General features: G+C 49.8%; 1 protein-coding gene across 7 annotated transcripts in view; it reads left to right on the top strand.

The window, feature by feature from the left end:
* Positions 1-20,499, top strand: part of LOC125518831 (uncharacterized) — a 42,193-nt gene extending 21,694 nt beyond the window's left edge. For 4 of the 7 annotated variants that reach the window (XM_048683706.2, XM_048683704.2, XM_048683701.2 and 1 more), the window contains 4 exons: positions 8,003-8,059; positions 19,113-19,172; positions 19,250-19,439; positions 20,132-20,499. In XM_048683706.2, the coding sequence (XP_048539663.2) occupies positions 8,003-8,059; positions 19,113-19,172; positions 19,250-19,384 (252 nt within the window). In that variant the 3' untranslated portion in view covers positions 19,385-19,439; positions 20,132-20,499. The remainder of the gene's footprint in view (positions 1-8,002; positions 8,060-19,112; positions 19,173-19,249; positions 19,440-20,131) is intronic. The other 3 variants (XM_087535304.1, XM_048683705.2, XM_048683702.2) reach the window with 1 other exon arrangement.
* Positions 20,500-20,931: the final 432 nt, after the last annotated feature.

Below are 20,931 nucleotides of genomic sequence, written 5' to 3'. Positions count from 1 at the left end.
AAGAGCTCATGCAGCTCATGAAGTTGATGGCTGCGACGAACCAACGTCTTGACGACACCATTGCTCGTTTGGACAGCCATGATGGCCTGCTTGACTCCCTCGCCAAGCATCTGGACTGCTATGGTACTCATCTGGCACGTATTGAAGACGCCAGCCAATCGGCACGGATGCCGACAAGGAAGACGCGGAAGGTGCAGCCGCCGGAGACAAGCTGGTGGGCCCCGGCGATCTGCCCACCTCGTACGATTGAGGAGAGCAAGGCCACCAGCATTTTGGCGTCTTCAAGATGTCGTTCACATCCTTTGGCAGAACGGAGGATGCCTTAAGAGCATCTACAGCCGGGCTCTTCAAACGCGCCCGCGGACGGCCTGGTCAGTGATCGGTCACAAAATCGTTCCTGACCGGCACACCTCATATACAACCCATATCTAGGATGGATATGGGGAGGCCCGGGCGCGTCCGTTACGTCGGATCTGACAGACAGGACCCACCACAAATTTCACCAAATCCGCCCCCTGACCTTGCTGGATCAACCCTTTTCCTTTCCTCTCTTCTCCCTCGTCCGCGTCGGCCCTCCCCTAGCCCCGCCGCCGTCCTGACCCCTCGGCGCCGCCCCAGACATTGTCATCGCCTCGGCCGCCACCAGTGGTACGTCTGGCTATTCTCGGACTGTACCATGCCCTCCATGTGTTCGACAAATTGTCCGACCAGTCTTTTTTGTTCTTTTGTAGGCAAAATGATAGATTCGGAGGGTTAACAAGGAGCTTGATGAATTAATGCAAAAGGAGTTCTTCGATTCGGCAGAGTCGGATGGAGATGCCGAGATGATGATGATCATGAGCATCCAAGAGGAAATGGACAGGGAGGTGGGGCGCATTCTGAACTTGATCAAAGGGAGAAGAGTTTTCAACCAGGATAGGGTCGATGGAGGACGGTTGCTCTATAAGGACTACTTTAAGCCCGGCCCAACAGTCCCTGATAATTTTTTTGCCGACGCTTTTGTTTGCAAAAAAAAGACGTTTTCGTTTGCGCAAACCCTTGTTCTTGCGCGTGGTGGAGGGAGTGGAGGCACATGATTCGTACTTCAGGCTCAACAAGGATTGTTGCAGACAACTCTCGTTCTCTCCTAAGCAGAAATGCACGGTTGCTATGAGGATGCTTGCATTAGGTACCGCCATCTATGCCATTGGTGAAATGGTTCGGATGGGAGAGAGCACATGCCTGAAGACCACTGTGAGGTTTACCCGAATAATGGTGAAGGTGTTTGGAATAGAGCATCTAATAGAACCAAATGTGCAAGACACATCAAGGTTGATGGCTATTGGAGCGGCTAGAGGTTTTCCAGATATGTCCGGTTCAGTTGATTGCATGCATTGACTTTGGAAGAACTGCCTCAAAAGGTTCGCGTGAGATGTACCAAGGTCAGTGTTGAGGAGAAGAAAGGGAATGGGGTTCAACACACTCGATTATGCTCAAAGGCTGGGTTTGTACAGGTTGCCGTCAGCCGAGCAGGATCGTGGGCATGCCACTACCTCAGGATGTGCATCACTACCTACACAACTGCTGCACGATCATGGCTATGCCGTATGGCAGGCTATACAGGGCGCATACGGTATAGAACTACCTAGTCTATCAGTCAGATAAAAGAAACCACCATCATACTCGACGCAGTGGCATCAAGGGACTTGTGGATTTGGCATGCCTGGTTCTCACAATGACATCAATGTGCTCCAGTGATCTCCCCTGTTCAGGAGACTTTGTAATGGGAAAGCGTCACCGTGCAACTACACAGTCAATGGGCACGACTACAACATGGGGTATCCTCAGTAGTGCGGCGTTTGTGAAGACCATATTCGATCCCCATGGCAACAAATAGTCATTTTGCAACAATGGAAGAAGCAACTAAGAAGGATGTGGATGTTGAAGTGTATATGTGGATTGCCCAACCCTTTTCACCAGTTTGAACTTTTGGTTGCGTTGACTAGTGCATGAAGCGTAACGTGGTATCAGGGTCTAAGGTCTTGAGTTCAAGTCCTGGCTTTTGCAATTTATTAAAAAAAATGTTGTTGCCCCCTCTTTGTCCATGTATAGGCCTCTTGAGCCATACCTATGAGTCTATTCACATGTTGACTTCCTGTGTCACACGTGAGAGGGGGTGTTGGAAGTGTATATTGGATTGCCTAGCCCTTCCCATCAGTTCAGACTTTTGGTTGCGTTTGCTAGTGCATGAAGCTTAACAGTGGAGAGGGCATTTAGAGTGCTCCAAGTTTGTTGGGGTATTGTTCGTGGAGCTGCAATGATGTGGGAATCTGAGACTTTGTGGCAGCTGATGACATGTTGTGTCATTTTGCACAATATATGATTGTCAAGGAGGAGAGGGTGAAGGGGCAGCCTGAATCCATGATTTCGGGAAGTCTCGAGAACAAGTCCACATCCCGAAGCAAGAGACAGATCAGATTCTGAATTTTCTGCATATGTATCAGAATCTTTGAGATCAACAGGTGCACGTGTAGCTACTCAATGATATTGTGGAGCATATGTGGACCCACAATGAAAACCGAGGAAACCCAAAAAGTTTAATGTTTGAATTATGCACTTCAAATAAATTTTATGTTTGAACTATGTAACAAATGTTATTTATGTGTGATATTCATGTGTATGATCGATGTGCATGAATTTGAGGGTTTTGATATGAGGAGTGTGGCTGTCCGACAGGACATATGATGAATTTGAGGGTTTTGATATGAGGAGTGTGGTTGTCCGACAGGACATATGAGGGGCCGTCCGGCGCTGTTCGGGGTCACGTCTGGGCTCGTCGGTGGACGTTTAGGAGGCGGGATTTGCAAAGTCCGGCTGTAGATGCTCTAACTTGGCTAAATTTGTGTGAGCAATTTTTGAAGCCTAGGACACACACCCCAACGATAAGGTCTGGATGGCATCCTATCACATGTCTGGCAAGGCCCGCAAGTGGTACATGCACCTTCTACGTGCTGAGGACAGCCGCCCAGGCTGGGATCGTTTTCCTGCTCTTGCAAGCAAGCGTTTTGGACCATCCACTTGGCGCAACCTCATTGGGGATTTGATAGAGTTGCGCAGGGGTGGAGGTACCTGGAGGACTACATCAACAATTTTTTCAACCTCTCGGCATGCACGACCAACCTATCCCTCCAGCATGAAATGCAAATATTCATTGCAGGGTTGCAAGATCCGATCAGGATGCCTGTTGAGCTTCGGGAGCCCTTTGATCTAGAAGAAGCTACTAAGTGTAACTCGTGCTTTTGAGCGTTTGGAGTCCCTGGACACAGGTCCTCGATCTTCCAGCAAGTAGTCCTCTAGCAAGTGACTGGGTTAGTCGTTCCATAACTTATGCGGGTAGCTCATCTATCATAGCAGGAGCAAGAACCACATCATCTGCTGGCGTCACAGGATCAACTCGAGCATTCAAAAGCTTGACACCACCTGAGATGGAGGAGCGCCGACGATAGGGCCTCTGCTATAATTGCGACGAAAAATTCCAACTAGGGCACCGTTATAAGAAGCTATTCATGCGTCACATCATACGTGAGTCCGATGATGACGAGGAGACAACTAACAACACCCAACAGGAGGAACCGCCACAAATTTTGCTGCACACCCTTACGGGTATCTGGAGCTCCAGTACCATGCAACTTCGGGTCGACATCGGTGGTGTCTTCCTTCTTGCTCTTGTTGACTCCGATTCGACTCATATCTTTCTCACCGAGGAGCTAATCAGCAAAGTGGGTGCGGTACTTAACCTCTGTGCTGGGATTCGGGTTGCAGTTGCCAATGGCGAACATGTGATCTGCAGCGGTGTTTACTGTAACACTAGCAGTGCCATTGACATGGAGCCATTTTTCATCGACTTATTTGCAATACCACTCGGTGGGCTCGATGTTGTCCTCGGTGTGCAGTGGCTGGGCATATTGGGTCCCGTCCTTTGGGATTTCAAACGTCTCCGGATGTCCTTCTGGCGTGGCCGACCATCAAGTTGCATGGAATGGGGAGGTCATACTGACAAACCCAATTCGCCTTGCAACAACTTCTGGGCCAGTCCCTGGACCTCCCAACGGAGCTTCTTCTCGAGTTTGACTCCCTCTTAGACGACCCCACAGGTCTTCCTCCTGAGCGCAGTCACGACCACCACATCCACTTGCACACTGACACAACAGCCATGCTGGTGCGGCCTTATCAATATCCAGCCTTACAGAAGGATGAGTTAGAACAACAATGCTCTGCGCTCCTGGCTCAATAGTTCATCCGCCTAAGCAATTCTGCACTATCAGCACCAGTCATCCTTGTCAACAAGCATGATGGATCATGGTGCATGTGTGGACTATCGAACGAAACAATTAAGGACAAGTATCCTATTCCTGTAGTGGAAGAACTTCTGGACAAACTCAAGGGAGCGCATTACTTCACCAAGTGGGATCCGCGCTCAGGTTATCATCAAGTTCGTATGCACCCTGCAAATATCAAGAAGACCGCTGTCAGGACGCATGAGGGCCTGTTTGAGTTCTTGGGCATGCCTTTTGGGTTGACTAACGCACGAGCCACATTCCAAGCATTGATGAATGATATCCTTTCCCGTTCCTGCATCTTTTTGTGCTTATATTTTTCGATGAAATCTTAATTTACAGTGCTTGCTGGGCGGATCACCTATGCACGCACGCGCAGTGTTCAAGCTACTTCAGTAACACCAGCTCTTGCTCAAGCGCTCCAAGTGCCTTTTTGGGGAAACCTCTGTAGCCTACCTTGACCACATTATCACGATCAAGGGAGTTGCCATGGATCCGATGAGTTGGCTGGTGCATGAATTCAACAGGATGCACACGGCCAACACCAACGCACACACACACACAAAACATGCCGGCGAATAGCAACGTCATGTAAGATCAAAGCTATCCATAGGCAAGGAAAAAAGAAAAGAACCCCAAAGAGACTGGATCCGCGATCGTCAAGCAACAACAATGACCATATCCACACCAACCATCCGATGACACCACACGGACGACAAGATTCTTCAACAGCAATGCCTTAAGAGAGCGACACTCAGTTGCCGTCGTCACCGGATCCAACCATCCAAGGCTAGAATCTAGGTTTTCGCCTTGAAAAATCAGTTTGAGCATATCCTAGCAAGGCTACGAGACTCTTCTCGTTTCGTCCACGTCTCTCCCGCGAGAGACCGGGCGAAACCCTCGTCGCTGCCAACCCTCGTTCCCCTCGCCCCACTTTTCCCCTCGCCGCCGCCAGGGCGCGTCGTCAGGCGAAGCCCAGCTGGTGTTGGCGGCGGCGGGGATCCTGTTCCTTCTCGGCTCGTGTGTGGTGGCGCGGGCGTTGACATATATATTGGTGGGGGCACCTCGCTTCGGCGCAGTGCGTCATGGCGGGGCTACGCTGGTGGTGTGGCTAGGCGGCTGTTTTGCGGCGGCTACGTGGCGTACGTGGCGTTCCTCTCCTCCTGCCTCCGAAGCGTCTTTTTTTTGAAGCTTGAAACAGTAGGAAAGGCTCCTACTGCATATATATTAAAGAATCAGAGTCACTGTGGTGTTACATGCATTTACATATGGACTGGGGTCAGTTAACCTAAACAGGTCAGAATTCTAAGATCTAGTCTATGAGGGGGAGTGAGCAAGATTTACAAAAGTCACAAAGACAATCAGGGTACTGCAGCCAGGAGGTCGAGAACTAGGTGTCTTTTTTGGGAAGGCAACCTATAGGCCATATTGCCAAAGTCCTCCTTGAATCTGTTCTTCCAAGAGCTCATCGAGGGGCACTCTTTTGAAGTAGTTGTTACGTTCTTTCCACAGGCTCCATGCTGCTACTAGGAAAACTTCCATGATCATATTGCGTTGGTGGCTTGCTTTCATGCGCTCCACGAGTTGCAATCTGTTTAGGTGGTTGCTCCATGTAATGTTCAGAATCTGCCAGCATCGTTGACTGAATCGACAGTGAAAGAACAGGCGTTCCACTGTCTCCTCGAAATGTTCTTCACATAGGAGGCAGTCAAGGTTGTCTCCAATGTTATAATGTCTCCTTTCCAACATGTTTCTGGTATTTAGGCGATCAGACAGAAGCAGCCAGCCGAAGACTTTGATTTTGGGGGTACATTTTGATTTCCACAATCAGCCAAACGCCGCGCGCGCATTGATTTCTCTGAAGTAAAAGTCGTAGTACGTTTTGGTTTTAAAGCTGCGGCCGTTCCAGGTGCATCGCTAGGTGTCATTCCCCCCCCCCCCCCCCCCCCAATATGTCCACATTAATCACTTCAGCCTGTATCTGTCTCAATTCTGCATGAGCTTGCATCGAGAGTGGCAGGTGAAAGGTTGTTGACAGGTAAATAGAAAGCCAAGAAGATCTCTACGGCGTAAACTGAACTGGTCCTTCCTTGCCGACCCCCTCCTCTCCCCTCCCGAGGCGCTCCCGTGGCGTCCCCGGGAGGCAACCCTAGTGCCGCCGCCCCCGTCTCCTCGCCCCGCTCCCCATCCCTCGCCGCCGCCGGTGGCGTCGCCGGCCAAAGGCCGCATGGCGCAGGCGGCGGCGGGGCGTCTTCCTCCCACGCGCAGGTGACGGGCGGCGCGGGGCGCCCTCCCCTGCTCGGTGGCGCTGGGCGCCGGTCGGCCGCTGCTCCGTTTTCCTCCCTCCTGGCGTCCTGGTGGACTGCCGACACTCCCTCCTCCCCTCCCCCCCTCCTCGCTCGTGGGGGCTGGAGGCCCGGGGGCGTGCTGGCGGCGGATCTGGCAACCCCTACCCAGATCCGGCTGCTAGTGGTGGTTGGCGGCGTCAGGGGTGGCCGATGGCCCTTCCAAGGTGGTGGCGCTGCAACTGGTCCTCGTTTTGCTCCGGTGGGGTGGCGGGGCATCGGCTGGTCCTGGCCAGGGCGTGGAGATGCATGTGGTGTGGTGGTGGTTGACGCTCTTGGCGGCCTTCTTCGGCGGCTGGGTGTGGTCGATCCGGCGGCCCTCGCCGGCGGACGGGTGGCGGCCTCTTCCTCGCAGGTTCTGGCCGGAGGCCGTGGTAGGGCGTCAGGGGTGACGCAGGGGAGGCTGCTGGAGGGACGGGTAGACCGACTACCTGTCACTGGCGCAGGGGTGCGTCGGTCCGGACGAGCTCCGCTCCCCCCTCCCCTTTTCCTGGCCTAGTGCCTCCTTGTCGCTGACAGTTGTTCGGGGCGGGTCGGTCACCGGTGGTTCCGATGGTGCTAGGGGTTTGCCGGTCGGCTCAAAGCTCGTGCCTTTGATGGTCTCCGGAGTGTCTGGATGCAAGGCGACGGCCTTGGTGGTGGGAGCTGCTGGTTGCTCGTGGGCGGAGCTCATGGCTCGGGCGCTGACGGGCTTGCTGTCATGGCCGCGTGGGCGGCATGGGGGTGGGCCTTCGACGATCTCGGTGGTGGTGCGGCCGGTGCTCTCATGTAGGGCCGTACCTTGGACGGAGGCTGAGGGTGGTGGCTGGGGTGAAAACCTCATCTGGCTCGGAGCCAGACCGATGGCGGCGGCGTCCATGCGTCGTTCCCTTCTTGAAGGCTCCATCGCGGTGACCCTGCGTCCTTCGTGTTACTCCGGGTGAAAACCTAGATTCCCTGGATCGGGCGGTGGCGGCTCTTCGGTGCCGTTTCTTTCTTGGAAGCACCGCTTTGGAGTCCCTGGTTCGTCGAGTTGCGGCTTCGTCTCCTCGCGGTGACTCGTTCACGGTGGAGAGCTCTTTAGACCCTTAGCTATGCTCTTCTGCCTACTTGTTGTTTGCTTTGGGGTGTTTAGAGTAGCGTTGCTGTTCGTCAGCTCCCTTGTATCTGCCTTGGGTGTGGGTGTGGTGTCGGGTGGTTTGCATCATGTATGTCGATCGTTGCTTTATATATAAAGCGGGGCGAAAGCCTTTTTCAGCGAAGGTTGTTGACAGAGACATCTTCATGTTTGTAGTACGAGTATGCTCTTGGGAACTTTTCTATGTTGGTAATACCATGATAAATGGGCATTAATTGTATCAGGTCTCTCCACCAGAAGGAGCCGCAGGAGTCGGCTGCATGTGGCACAACATTTACGTAGTACGTATCCCAAATAAGATTATCGTGCCGGTTGTAGAACTTGTGAAGAAATTTGAGTAGCAGCGCATCACTTTGGACTTGGAAGGTTCAGAACTCCGAGCCCACCACTTTTTTCCAGACGACACACCATATCCCAGGCTGCTAAGGAGTTGCATCTTTCCCCATTTCCAGTCCTTTTGTTCCATAGACAATGTCGTCTTATCTTATCTAATTGCGCCAATATTTTTGGGGGAATTCTGATGGTGCCCATGGGGTAAATTACCAGAGACGTGATGATAGAGTTCAGCAACGCAAGCCTTCCTGCATGTGACATCAGTGACATGGCTGCCGTAATTTTTCTTTCTGCCTTGCATACCATAGGTATCATGTCAAGAACAGATGGTTTAGTAGTGCCCAGAGGAAGCCCCAGGTATGTAAACGGCATGCTAGCTTGGTTGCAACCGAAGAGAGTGGCTATAGCGTCACAAGTTTCCTGTTGAGTATTGATGGGCACGAGGGTTGACTTATGGAAACTGATCTTAAACCCAATAGAGGTGGCATAATCTTCCAGGATCTGCTTAATCTTGGCAGCTTGGGTGAGGCAGGCTGGAAGCACAATGATCGTGTCATCTGTGTATTGTGTGACCGGATATTTTGCATCTCCTTTGTGGGGGATGGGGTGTTTGAGGAGGTCAAGGTCAAGGGCCTCATTAAGAGCAAATTGCAAGAGATCGGCCGCAAGAACAAAAAGTAGAGGCGACAGCGGGTCACCTTGCCTCATTCCGCATTTGCAATGGAATTGTCTGCCCGGTACACCGTTGAGCAGAACTGAGGATATGCCCGAGGAGAAGATAGAATGCATCCAATCAAGCCATTTGGTGGGGAAGCCCATTTTCTTCATGATCAAAAGCATGGCCGAGTGCTCGACAGTGTCGAAGGCTTTGGCAAAATCCAATTTAAGTAAGACAATCTCCTTTTTTGAAGCTTGGCATTGGTGAATATACTCAAAGGCCCACGCTAGGCAATCATGTATCGATCTTCCTCGAAGAAAACCATATTGGTTATGATGCACAATTTGCAAAATAATTTTTTGGAGACGATTAGCTAAGATCTTTGTAATCAGTTTGAGACAGCAGTTTAGGAGGGTAATGGGGCGATAGTCATTGACTGTCTCAGGCGCATTGGTCTTCGGTATGAGGGTAATGTAACCAGTGTTCAAGCTTTCTAAGTTGAAGTCTCCATGATGGAATTCCTCGCAGAGAAGGTAGAAATCCTGTTTTATGATAGGCCAGCATGCTTTGAGAAAAGCACCGTTAAAACCATCTGGCCCGGGTGCTCTATCAAGAGGCATTTCTTTTACAACAGCATCAATTTCCTCATGAGTAAATGGCGTGGTCAGGCTCGCAAAATCTACCACATCCCTCAACAGTCGTGAAAGATTAAATTTCATGTCTAGGGGGTTATTTTTGCCCATCCGGGCTTTGAAGGCTGCAAAGAGGACTGATTCCTTTCCAGAATGATCATCCACAATTGTCCCATCATCAGTCTTTAAGGTTTTGATGCAGTTTCTCCTGTATCTTTCTGTGGCAACGGCCTGAAAGAATTTTGAATTTTCATCACCGAACTGAATCCAACGAATCGTGCAACGCATTTTCCAGTGTTCTTTTTGATAGCGCAGCAGTCTGAGGAGGTGCCATTTGAGAATGCCTCTGAAGTTACTTTCTGGAATGGTGAGAACATGGCGATCTTCAATGTTATCAAGTTCTAATAAGGCTTTGTTTGTGTTCTTGAGAGCAACCTTCAGACGAGAGATGTGCTTGCTCCAATTCTTCAGGGCATGTCGAACAACTTTAAGTTTCTGGCCCATTCTAGAGGCTGCATTGGAGGTTTTACCATGTCTTATGGGCTTGTGCCAAGCTTGTTCCACCACTTCCATGAAGCCATGATGAGCTATCCAGTAATTTTCAAAACGAAAAAGTCTGCTTTTTGGTATTGTGGTCTGAATAACAATGGAGCAGGGAGTATGGTCAGATACGGGCTTACCCAACGGGGTTACCAATGTATTGGGGAAGGAGGGGGTCTAGTTTGTCGTCGTGAAAAACCAGTTAAGTTGTTCGAGGAGTGGATTTTGTTGCATGTTGGACCGTGTAAACGATCTACCTTTAATCAGAAGCTCAGTGAGATTTTGTTCTCGAATGAAATCGTTAAATGTGAGCATGTCAGACACATCACCACCTGGTTTATTGCGGTTATCAGGAGAACGATAGTTACTGAAGTCGCCGAGGAGTAACCAATCTTCAGAAGGCGGGATATTAAGATCAAAAAGCCATTGTGTGAAAGTAACTCGATGTTCACCCTGACAAGGCCCATATATATTGACAAGTTTCCACGTATGGCTTGACTGTGTAGACATAAATTCAATGCCCTACGCAAAAGATTCAGATAAAAAGACTCGGCCTGAAAACAAACTGCCATTCCAAACGGTAATAATACCACCCGACGCCCCACATGACGGGATATAAGCGAATTGATCAAAACGACGAGGGCATATTGCTTTAAGAGAGGAAGCATCAAACGTCTGCATTTTAGATTCTTGTAGACAGATAACCGCACAACCGCTAGAATTGATCGCATTAGAGTGCGCTAAATGCTTGTCCGGAGAATTAAGGCCGCGAATATTCCAACAAAGTATGTTCCAATTATGCAAAAGAACCATGCAGTAAATAAAAGAGCAAGTAACTAGTTGGAGGAAGACGAGCCTTCCTGAGGCTTGTTAAAAGCTTCAACAGACAGCTCTTCTTCAGGGATGGCGCATAGCTGGGCGCCGACGGCTTGCATGGAGGAGATGGACGTTGGCGGTGGGATCTCCATGTCACAGACTGCAGAGCGATCATCTTCAGCAGTGGATTGCGCAGATGGCACAGAGCGGGGCCGAACCTTAGACTTGGACATACGAGAATCAGTGGGCTGCATAACTCTAAAACCATCATACTTGGTGGATCTGTTGCTGCGTCTAAGAGAAGAAGTATCCACAGGAGCTTGCTTTTTGCCCTTCCTCATCTTAGGTGCCATGCTTGACGAGCCAAATTGTCCCTCTGAATGTATGTCCAGATCAACTTCAGAGAAATTGCTACTGTCAGACAGCACAGACTGGGTGGAAGAGCCAGATTAAGAAATGCTACTGTTAGTTGTGTCAGTCTGTGTAGTAACATCAATTGCAGAGGGATTGTTGCTGACAGAAAGATCTTCCATAGAAATTGCCCGAGACAAAGACTGATCAGCGGCGACCACAATGAGCTGAGAGTGCTCTGGAGGTGCCTCAGCAATCTCATAACCATATGCTCCATCCAGGGATTCCACAGGACCAGGAGGCGCCAACATATTGTTGGTAGCAGGCTCCAAAACCTCAGAGATCTGAAGTGCATTGCCTCTCAGTTGGGCGTGTTGTGCATCAAGCTGGATGAACTGAATTCCTGCAGCATCAACAGTAACTTGTATCTCTACTTGGATGTGCTCCTGTCTCAGACCATATCCGTGGCTCCACGGCCCCATAGTTGCCAGCATTGGGCGCAGAGTCGAGAAAATTGCTTGGTTAAGCAGTTGGCGAGGTAGTGGGTCAGATAGCAGCAGGTTCATGAGGTGATCACCATGGGCCGAAAGGTTTGATTGTGCAGTGCAACTGACACAGTTAGGTGATCTTCAGCGAGCATTGGTGCACTAGTCTCAGCATCTAGAGCAAAAATGATGGCCAAAGCAGAGTGATCCAAAGCAGAGTGATCCAAACTAGAATCATCTGACTGAGTGATAGAGTCATTCCATGCCTGTGCAGCACTGTCAACTAAGTTATCTTCAGGGACCAAACCATCCCACACCTGTAAACCTTGTTCAGCAAGCCAAGCCTGATAGTTCATCAAGAACGAAGGCAGAGGAGGCAGAGGAGGGGCTGGGGGTGCAGGCCAGGCACCCCAGCCCTGATTGCCTTGACCTAGGCAGCAGCATGTCCATTGGGGGCACCATTGTTGGGAGCAGCATTCTGAACCAACCACTCATGAACCTGTTGTTGATATAGTTGTTCTGCCGTAAGATCGGGGCCAAATTGGGGGTGAGGAACCATCAGGTGGAGGATGTTCTTCACCGGCGGGGGGCACCTCCGGAAGGAGAGCGTTCCAATCATTGCTCCGGAGAATAGTAATCTGCACGGTCCAACAATCGCGTGCACCACCCAATTGCCAAACCACAAAACTTTTAGGAACCAAGCGCAGACTGATTACTCGAGCCTTGATCAACATGAAGCGTCGATCTTGCCTAGGATTGTACCATGAGACAAGAGATCCAAATCCACCAAGAGACTTGTTAATGTAATAGTGGGTCCGGTAGTCATACGGAAAGCCAAAATACTTCATCCAGATTTCAGGCCCAAAGGTGGTGGTACGGCGATTCAGAGCTTCATGATGAGGAACAAAAGAAATGAGGAAATCTTCCTCTTCTAACTCAATAGGAGTCGCTACAGCCGTATCGCGAATAAAGGAGTCCACAAATCCAAAGATGCCAATACCGAACGGGTGATCACTAGCCTTAGTGGTGAACAGTTGAGCTTCATGGAGCAAACCTTGGATTTGGTGACGAATGGCAGCGCGGCGATGCAGAGGTACGTACGTACTGACTTGATTCAGCAATCGCCAGGTAGTGATGGTTCAGAGGCGGGATTGGCCCGACCACCATTCCGCTGCGGACGACGTGGTCCGCCGGCCCTGGTTCCACAGCAAACCGTGGTGGCAAGAACGACACGGGGTTCAGTGGATAGTTTGCCATTGTTGCGAGGTGGAGTGAAGGTGGCGGGTGTGGTGAATGGGCAGGGCGGGGCAGTGGCGATTGAGGAATCGAGGTAGAAGCTGGACCGTGAGGGTAGAATAGGTATGACAGGACTGCTTGGGGACCCATTTCCAGCACTCGTTCCATTTTTTGGAATGCCAAGATCGTGCCACATGTCCATAGTTGCCACAAAAATCACATCTAATCGTTGAAATTTTGGGAAGCTAATTACTCAAATTCAGGGGTAACTGCGCAGAAGATCCGGTCTGAGTGATATATTTCCCATGGGCAGGTAGATTTGAATCATAAAGCTTAGGATCGGTCAAGGAGGGGCAATTAATTACCTTGTGATCAGGTGCCGAGCAGTGAATGCAAATAATCCGTGCTTGGCATTAATCTTTTTATGCCCCCATTGCAGGCAGCGGGCACAAAGAGATGCCCAAAAACGATCCAGCGTCAATATTTCCTCCTCTGAATAGGAAGCCTGGGCCAGGTCCGCTTTATGTTGGGCCGAGAGGGTTGGAGGCCAACTATTATGGGCCGGAGCATATTTGAAAGCCGAGGAAAGAAAACATTGAGGGGGAGATGGATAAGGCACATTAAGTGGGCATTGGAAATCTCCCAAGGCAAGGAATAAAGGTTGGTCTGTTTCCTCAAATTTCGCCTGTTTGAGATAATGCTCCATTAAGACAAGACGTGGGCTGATTGGCATCATTGTCGGTCTATCTTTGGCAGTTACCTTAACTGGCCCAATTTTGAATTGTGCATCCATGGGGCAGCCAATAGGATTAGCTTGGTGCATCAACGTAGAAGATGAAGCCTCGGCTGAATTTTTATTGGAAAAGCTCATATGATCCATAGGCACAAGGTTGAATTTGCTAAGTTCACATTTGGATGAATCGCTGAGATGTGTATGGTGTTTGAGAAAATCCAAATGTGGTTTAATAGCCATCGGTCGTCGAGACGACAAATCAACCAACTCTTCATCAGCATGCCAACAATGACCCAAAATGGGAGCACGAGTGAAACGACCCTTGAAAAGTTGAAAGTGACAAACAAAATCCAGCCATACTCGATCCTTGAGACCATATATGAAATGCCCCACTTTGTTATTGGCAACTGAGAAACGGAAAGCTCGAGGATTGATTTGAACAACCTTAACACCAGAGCTAATACCACCCAAGCAACATTGCAAAGCAATTCCAGCTGAATCCACCGTGAGAGGGAAGGAGGCAGAAGAAAACGTGGCCACAAGAAAGAATTCCTTGCGGTCTCGAGAGGGGGAAAAATGCATCATAGATCCAAAACGTCGTCTCACGTGATCCACAAGGGCTAGGCCAGGGGCAAAATCCCAATGCAGAAGACTCTCCATCTTGATCAATGTTCCTCCGGCCGGTCAGGCTTCAGATCCGGCCGTCCTGGTGGCTGGCGACGCCGGATGCGTTCGCGTTGGCCCGTGGAGCGCGGTGGTATGTGGATCCTCTGCCCTGCGGGGGCTCAACCTCCTGGGAGTTCGTGGCTGTGGGCAGGGGGGCCGCGGCTGCTTCCTTTCCTCGCTCGGTGGTCAGGGCACCGCCGTCCGTCTTGTCTTGGCGGGTGGGGGAGGTTGGGGAAGGCTGCTCCCGGTCAGATCTGGTCCCTTGTGGTCGATTTTTGGGTTCGCTGGTCGCTGCCCAGTGGTGGTGGCACCGAAGTGGTGTGCGGCTTCATCCATGGTATGCCGTGGGACTGGAAAGGAGGAGCCTTTCCATCCCGTCGCCGGTGAGAGAGGTTGTCGGTGGTCGGTGCGGTTGTGCGGGGTCGAGGGTGGGACCTTGGACGCCGGGGCGGCAGCCTTGGGTGGTGGTCTGTCAGATTGGCTTCTCAGCAGGTGTCTTGGCGGCGGTAATGGTTGCGTCCTTTGGCCGTGTGGGTGGTAGAGGATGTTGCCAGTGATCCTGGTATCAGCGTTGCCTTGGCAGTGGCGGTTCCCAGATCGTGCTCTGGAGAGGTCTTGCTTGGTGGCGGCATGTCTTTCTTCTGGGTAGACAGGTGCACGGAGTTCCTCGGGTGGCGTGGGTGAGAGGTTCTAGGTGAAAACCTTGTGCTTCGGTGCCAACGACGGTGATGCTCGTGGGTGTCATTTCCCTCTTGAGGGCATCGTTGCGGTCCCTCTCGCTGAGCTAGGGCTCTGGGTGAAAACCCTTGACTGACTACTTGGTCTCACGGCAATGACGTGCCGTTTCGTCTTCCTCCTGAGGGTGTCGTCGTGGAGCCCAGATTTCCTCCAGTGCACCGAGTCTCCTCGACTCTGGCATGGGTGGTTGCACTTGCCTCCGTATCTTCTACACGGGTCCTCGTTGGCGCCACCCACGGTCCTCGCTATTCGCTTGCAGGTTCGGGCTCCACAATCCGGAGCGAGAGGGTAGGGGGCCCTCTCCAACAACAGCTTGTTGAGTGTGTCGGACTGAGGTCCGGTGATTTCCCCTGGTGGCTAGTCATCTTCTTCGTCAGTAGTTTAGGGTGCTTTGTGGTAGGGTGTGGATTCTCCTGTATTTCTGGCTTTCTTTCGATCTGCTTTGTAAGAGGTTCTCCTCATCACCATGAGTTTGGCTGTGTTGCTTTATATATAAAGCCAGGCGAAAGCCTTTTTCCATATATCCGAGCAATGCCTTCAACAGGTAATGACGTAAAAACATCGCCATTGCGAGGTATAACTAACTCATGTCAAACCTAGGGTGCTCGAGTAGCACTACCATCGACGTCACTTATGTGTTGTTGCCATCACTTTTCCGCGATCCCAGCAGCTACATGCGATGTGCGACCGCGGCTGCCCACTGAAGCTGTTGGAGAGGGCCCTCTGCCCTCCCGTATATGACTCCCCACTGAAGTTAACCACCGAATCTAGAGAGAGGACACTCGGGAAGACCTTTCGGTGGCCACCGTCGCCAGCCAAGGTCTTTCGAACCAAGCTGTACAGAGGTGTGTGGCAAGTGCTTATTCAGTGGGAAGGCCTTCCAGCTTCAGATGCTTCATGGGAAGATGTTGAAGCTTTCAAGCATGTTTATATTGCGTTCCAGCTTGAGGACGAGCTGTTCGTCGACGGAAGGAGAGATGTTATGTAGGGGCAGAGATATACGGGTCATGGTCATGGTTGCCACTCGGTGCCTCCACAGTCTAGTTCAGAGATAACACCAATACAAGATGGAGCCTCTCCTGGTAATCCTCCAGATTAGGGGAACACATCATCAGGAGGAATTCCTATTAGAGTCCTTAGGTAGACTACTATTGATAGGAAAGCTATAGGTTAGTCCGTATGAATAGACCATAGGTTTGTTCGTTAGTCAGAGACTCAGAGTCGGTTTGTAAGGCAGACCCTCTATATATTATTATATATAAATGAGGTAGCCACAGTGAGATTTAATGACGCAGAGAATTAGAAGACACCCCTTCTTTCTCTGCCCCTCGGCTCCTCACGCATAACATCTGCACCTAGGGCCTCCTGTTAGAATAAATCCGAGGCATATCGTCGATCATCCGAGGACCAAATAATCACATGAGCACGACACCGAGATTTGTTAACGAGGTTCACCGATATGGCTACATCCCCGGGGCTTGACTACGGGCGCTCCTCCCCGTGACACCGTCACAATACCGCACCCGGTCGCCCTGGACACCGGCACATGCCGTCGGCTTCCCCTGCGTTCCGATGCTATTATGTTGGCATAGGTTACATCGTGTGTCTAGCCCCGTTATATATGAGAGGCTTAGGATACAAGTGTCCTACGAGGACACGACTCCATATCCTATCTAAACACAATACAACTACAAGTCCAACTGTAACCTAACTCATACACAATATTCGACACAACTCTAACAAACTCCACCTTGGCGAATATTCTCCACCACCTTGAATTCGTCAATGCGTAAAACTTCCATGTACATTGGACTTGAGTTTATCCCATGAGAACCGCTGCTACTCCAAAGACTCCATGTGACTCCACCTGCAACTTGTAGTCCCTTCTTTTCTTGACCACAGTCAACGCTCGAGCAAAATTAAGTTCCTTGTTACTCTAGGTGCTCCCAACTTCCAGAGTATCAGTCCAACGTCATCACACACTGACCACTGACCTGCGTGAAAGTGAACAACTCACATATTGGGTGTCACGCATAAGAGTTACCTGAACTCAACATCACCGCTCCTTTCTTGACCGCATGTCTGAAACTTGAAGAAATTTCACCATTGCTTGTAGTCATCCCGAGTCAAATTCGTAGTTGTCTCACCACATGTATGACCACCAGAGCCCTGGCCCGTCTCCATGCCCCGTGCATACCGCACGCCTCGCCGCTATTACCGCGTCGAGCCTCCGCTGTCCCGGTCGAGTCTCAAGGGTCGCGGACCCACACCACTCAACCCCACTGCAGAGTACCACCGATCATCACAGACCGATGACGAGTTTCACGCCTCCATCAGACCACTGGGCTCCAGTCCGAATTACGTGTCACTCGCTTTTTCCCAGCTGAATAGGCTTCGATTCTCTGGATCCTTACACCGTAGCCCCTCAATCCAGCTCCACCTTCAACATGACTCCATGGTAGATAATCAGTCCACCCTCGTGCCCTGTCAACTTCAAGCTCCGTGTGCACCGTCTTGAATCAACCTCGTGCCATAGTCTTGTTGAAGCCACACAAGTCCTCAGACCTGCGCCACGTGTTTCCACGCCCAGAAGTCGGTCACCATCAGCATTACGCTCCTATGTCGCCGTCGCCGATCCCGCACCGTCTTCTGTACCAACCGACTTGCGTCGATCCGTTAGATTGTCTAGTCCGACTCAGTCCCACGGGCCTCCGCAACCTATCCACGTGTTTCAAACCATCTCAACAAACCGACCCAGAAAAAACTCCCATGCAAACTGCACAAATTTTCCTTTTTTCCTGTCACTATTTGCTGTTGCTTCTCCATGCACTTCGTAGCAGAAAATTGATCGAATTGACCGAACCAAAACTGCTCCTGTGCACACACGTGGTCCTGATTGCTATCCTTTTTTTCTCAAACAAATCCTCACGATGCCTTGCATCGGCTCCACATCATTACCAGCTCCCTTTCGCGCAACGCACGCGCATGCGTGAACCCCACAAATCATCCAGCCCATTGCCTGGGCCTAGCCCTCCAGCGTAGCACTGCCGCCACCTAGAGAGAGCTGCAGCGCCGCTGGCCCAGCCCACTAGCCGGCCTTGGCCTCGACTTGTCAATGCCACGCGCATCCGCGCGTACGACTGCCGCCTCACTCGACCGGATCGCGCGCTCCCAACGCCGTAACCCGTTCTCGCCTAGGGTTTGCCACACACGCCACCAGGACCGATCTGGATTGATCGACTCCGCCGACGCCAACGACTGCAGCCATAAGCACACGTGCCTTCTACTGATCTTGCTTTTCTCCAATTTCGTCGAGAACCACGTCCGTAGCACGGCTGCATCTCAAACTCAATGATTCCTCTAGATCAACACGATTAGCACCTCCGAACAACCTAGCTCATGATACCACTTGTTAGAATAAATCCGAGGCATATCGTCGATCATCCGAGGACCAAGCAATCACACGAGCACGGCACCGAGATTTGTTAACGAGGTTCACCGATATGGCTACATCCCCGGGGCTTGACTATGGGCGCTCCTCCCCGTGACACCGTCACAATACCGCACCCGGTCGCCCTGGACACCGGCACATGCCGTCGGCTTCCCCTGCGTTCCGATGCTATTATGTTGGCATAGGTTACATCGTGTGTCTAGCCCCGTTATATATGAGAGGCCTAGGATACAAGTGTCCTACTAGGACACGACTCCATATCCTATCTAAACACAATACAACTACAAGTCCAACTGTAACCTAACTCGTACACAATATTTGACACAACTCTAACACCTCCAGCCCTAGCTGCATCTTCCCTTCAATGGCTCCCTAAGTGCTCCCATATTGATCCTAATCTAATCCTCCCCTACTGATTGCGTTCCCACAAATCAAGGTGTAGGAGAACAAGTCTCCGGAGGTCCATATTGTTTCTTTCTTTCAGTTTTGTGCCATAATCCTGTAATCTCTTTGCTTCATCCACTGTCACCCATACTGACTAGACAATCCAATCTCGTTTAACACCAAGTTGTGATGGTCAAGGTTTTTGTTTTGTGTGCCTAAGAGTTTAAATCATATTTCTTAGCTTGTGAACTTCGTCTTTAGTGCAGTTGTCTCCATGTCAGAGCATTATAAACAGGTGCCTTTGTTTGCAGGTTACTGCTGTTGGGCATGCTGCTATTTTGGCTTTCATCCAGAGATATGTGCCTTCCATGGTTTGTAACTCTGTACAAACCCTTATTACTCCCTTCGTTGCAACATGTAAATGTAAGTGTATATTTGTGTATTCTAGATCCCATCCACATATGGCCCCGAGAGGTTAGATCTCCTCAGGCAGCTTGAGGAAGTGAAGGAAATGAAATTGCCTGAAGGCAGCAGTGAAGATATTTCTGACGCAATAGGTTTGAGAGGTGACCAAGTGAAATAAGCTGACCATGTACAGACGGACACAAGTATATTTCTGATTGTCTTTTCTGTAAAGAGTAAGTAACAATTTGACTTGTGCATGCTTGTTGCATTTCTTCATTTCCTTGTTTTTAGTAACTGCCTGCATTCTGGCTTCCTTAGAACTAAAACTGCTCCACTTAGTTAACCACACTATCTGCTTACAAATGTTTGTCCTTTGCCCGCGATGAATTTCTCTAAGTATGACTACGAATTGTAGGTTCACAACACAACGCAGCCTCTCGTAATGCGCATTAACAGAAGTTCTAGATTGTACATGTATTTACTCCCTATGATCCATATTAATTGACACCGGGTTAGGTCAAAGTTAGTACAACTTTGTACTAAACCAGCGTCAATTAATATGATTGGAGGGAGGATTTATTTTTGCAAACAGTGCATGTGAAAAAAATGACAACTTTACTTTCTTCTGAAAAATACATTCAAAACATCGTAATTTTTCTGAGTTACACTTATAGATACAATACATGTTAAAGTCTGCAACATACATAATATCAGTCTAAGAGGGACAAGAGTATATGATTTTTACAAAGGGATACAACTCATATAGGTCCTGTTTTTTTTGCGGGTGATATAGGTCCTCTTCTTCGGAGACTTCAAATTTAAAAAGGCTCTTTGTTTCACTTAAAGATGCTGTTTCTTTGTAGCGCTTTTGCCTGTAATTATCTCACGGATGATGCTCTGAACCATTTTCTCAACATTTGTGTAGTGTTTTTGAACAAGAGGCGGGAGGGTTCGTTTCCTTATACTCTACTCCTAGAAGACCTCTCAGTGCATGCTGATGGGAGTAGAGCTACACATGTTACAACCATACGATGCATGGGCATATGTTGAGGGGCTATTCTTCCTAAAGTTATATGCCTTCGTAGATCTTTGTCCATACTTAACAGTTACAACTTACAAGAGTATTTGGTGCCCACTCAGCATATATGATCAACATCCAAGTTCCTTTTGCATAATGGCTTTGTAGAGTAGGCATTTTGATAAGTGGATCGAATACCTAGCTAGATATTTGTGTATCACATGTTGTCATGTAACCCCATGTATTTATATTTGAGATAATTAGCTGTTCATACATGAACTTGCCTAGGACCTGCAATTTCGTACATGTCGCAAAATCGCTTTAGTTTTTTTGAACACAGTAGACATAGGCGCTCATGTATACACACATACATTCACATCTATGAACACATGCATGCACACTGTACCCCTATGTGCTCCTTTGAGAGACTGAGCTAGCACGTCATCTTAGATTGATGCAAATACTATAGGAGCCTCTGTAGTCGACGGGAACGTCTGCTTACACAGAATAAACATCGTCGGAAAGCCTAAACTAAAATGCTAGCAGCAGTGCAAAGTCTAGGATTTGAACCCTGATGGGTTGGTTTCACCACAAGTAACCTAACCATGTGAGCTAGACTTAGTTCGCCAAAAGTGCATTGGTTGATCAATTAACTTTGCAGTGTGTGTGATTTCATATAAAAGTAGCTGACCTGAGCCCACCTTGCT

This window comes from Triticum urartu, chromosome 7A (assembly GCF_056163025.1).
Source record: "Triticum urartu cultivar PI428250 chromosome 7A, HENAU_Tu73, whole genome shotgun sequence".
In the NCBI taxonomy this organism is placed as follows: Eukaryota; Viridiplantae; Streptophyta; class Magnoliopsida; order Poales; family Poaceae; genus Triticum; species Triticum urartu.
Note: the sequence above shows the minus strand (reverse complement) of the source record. Positions and strands in the feature narration are given on the sequence as shown.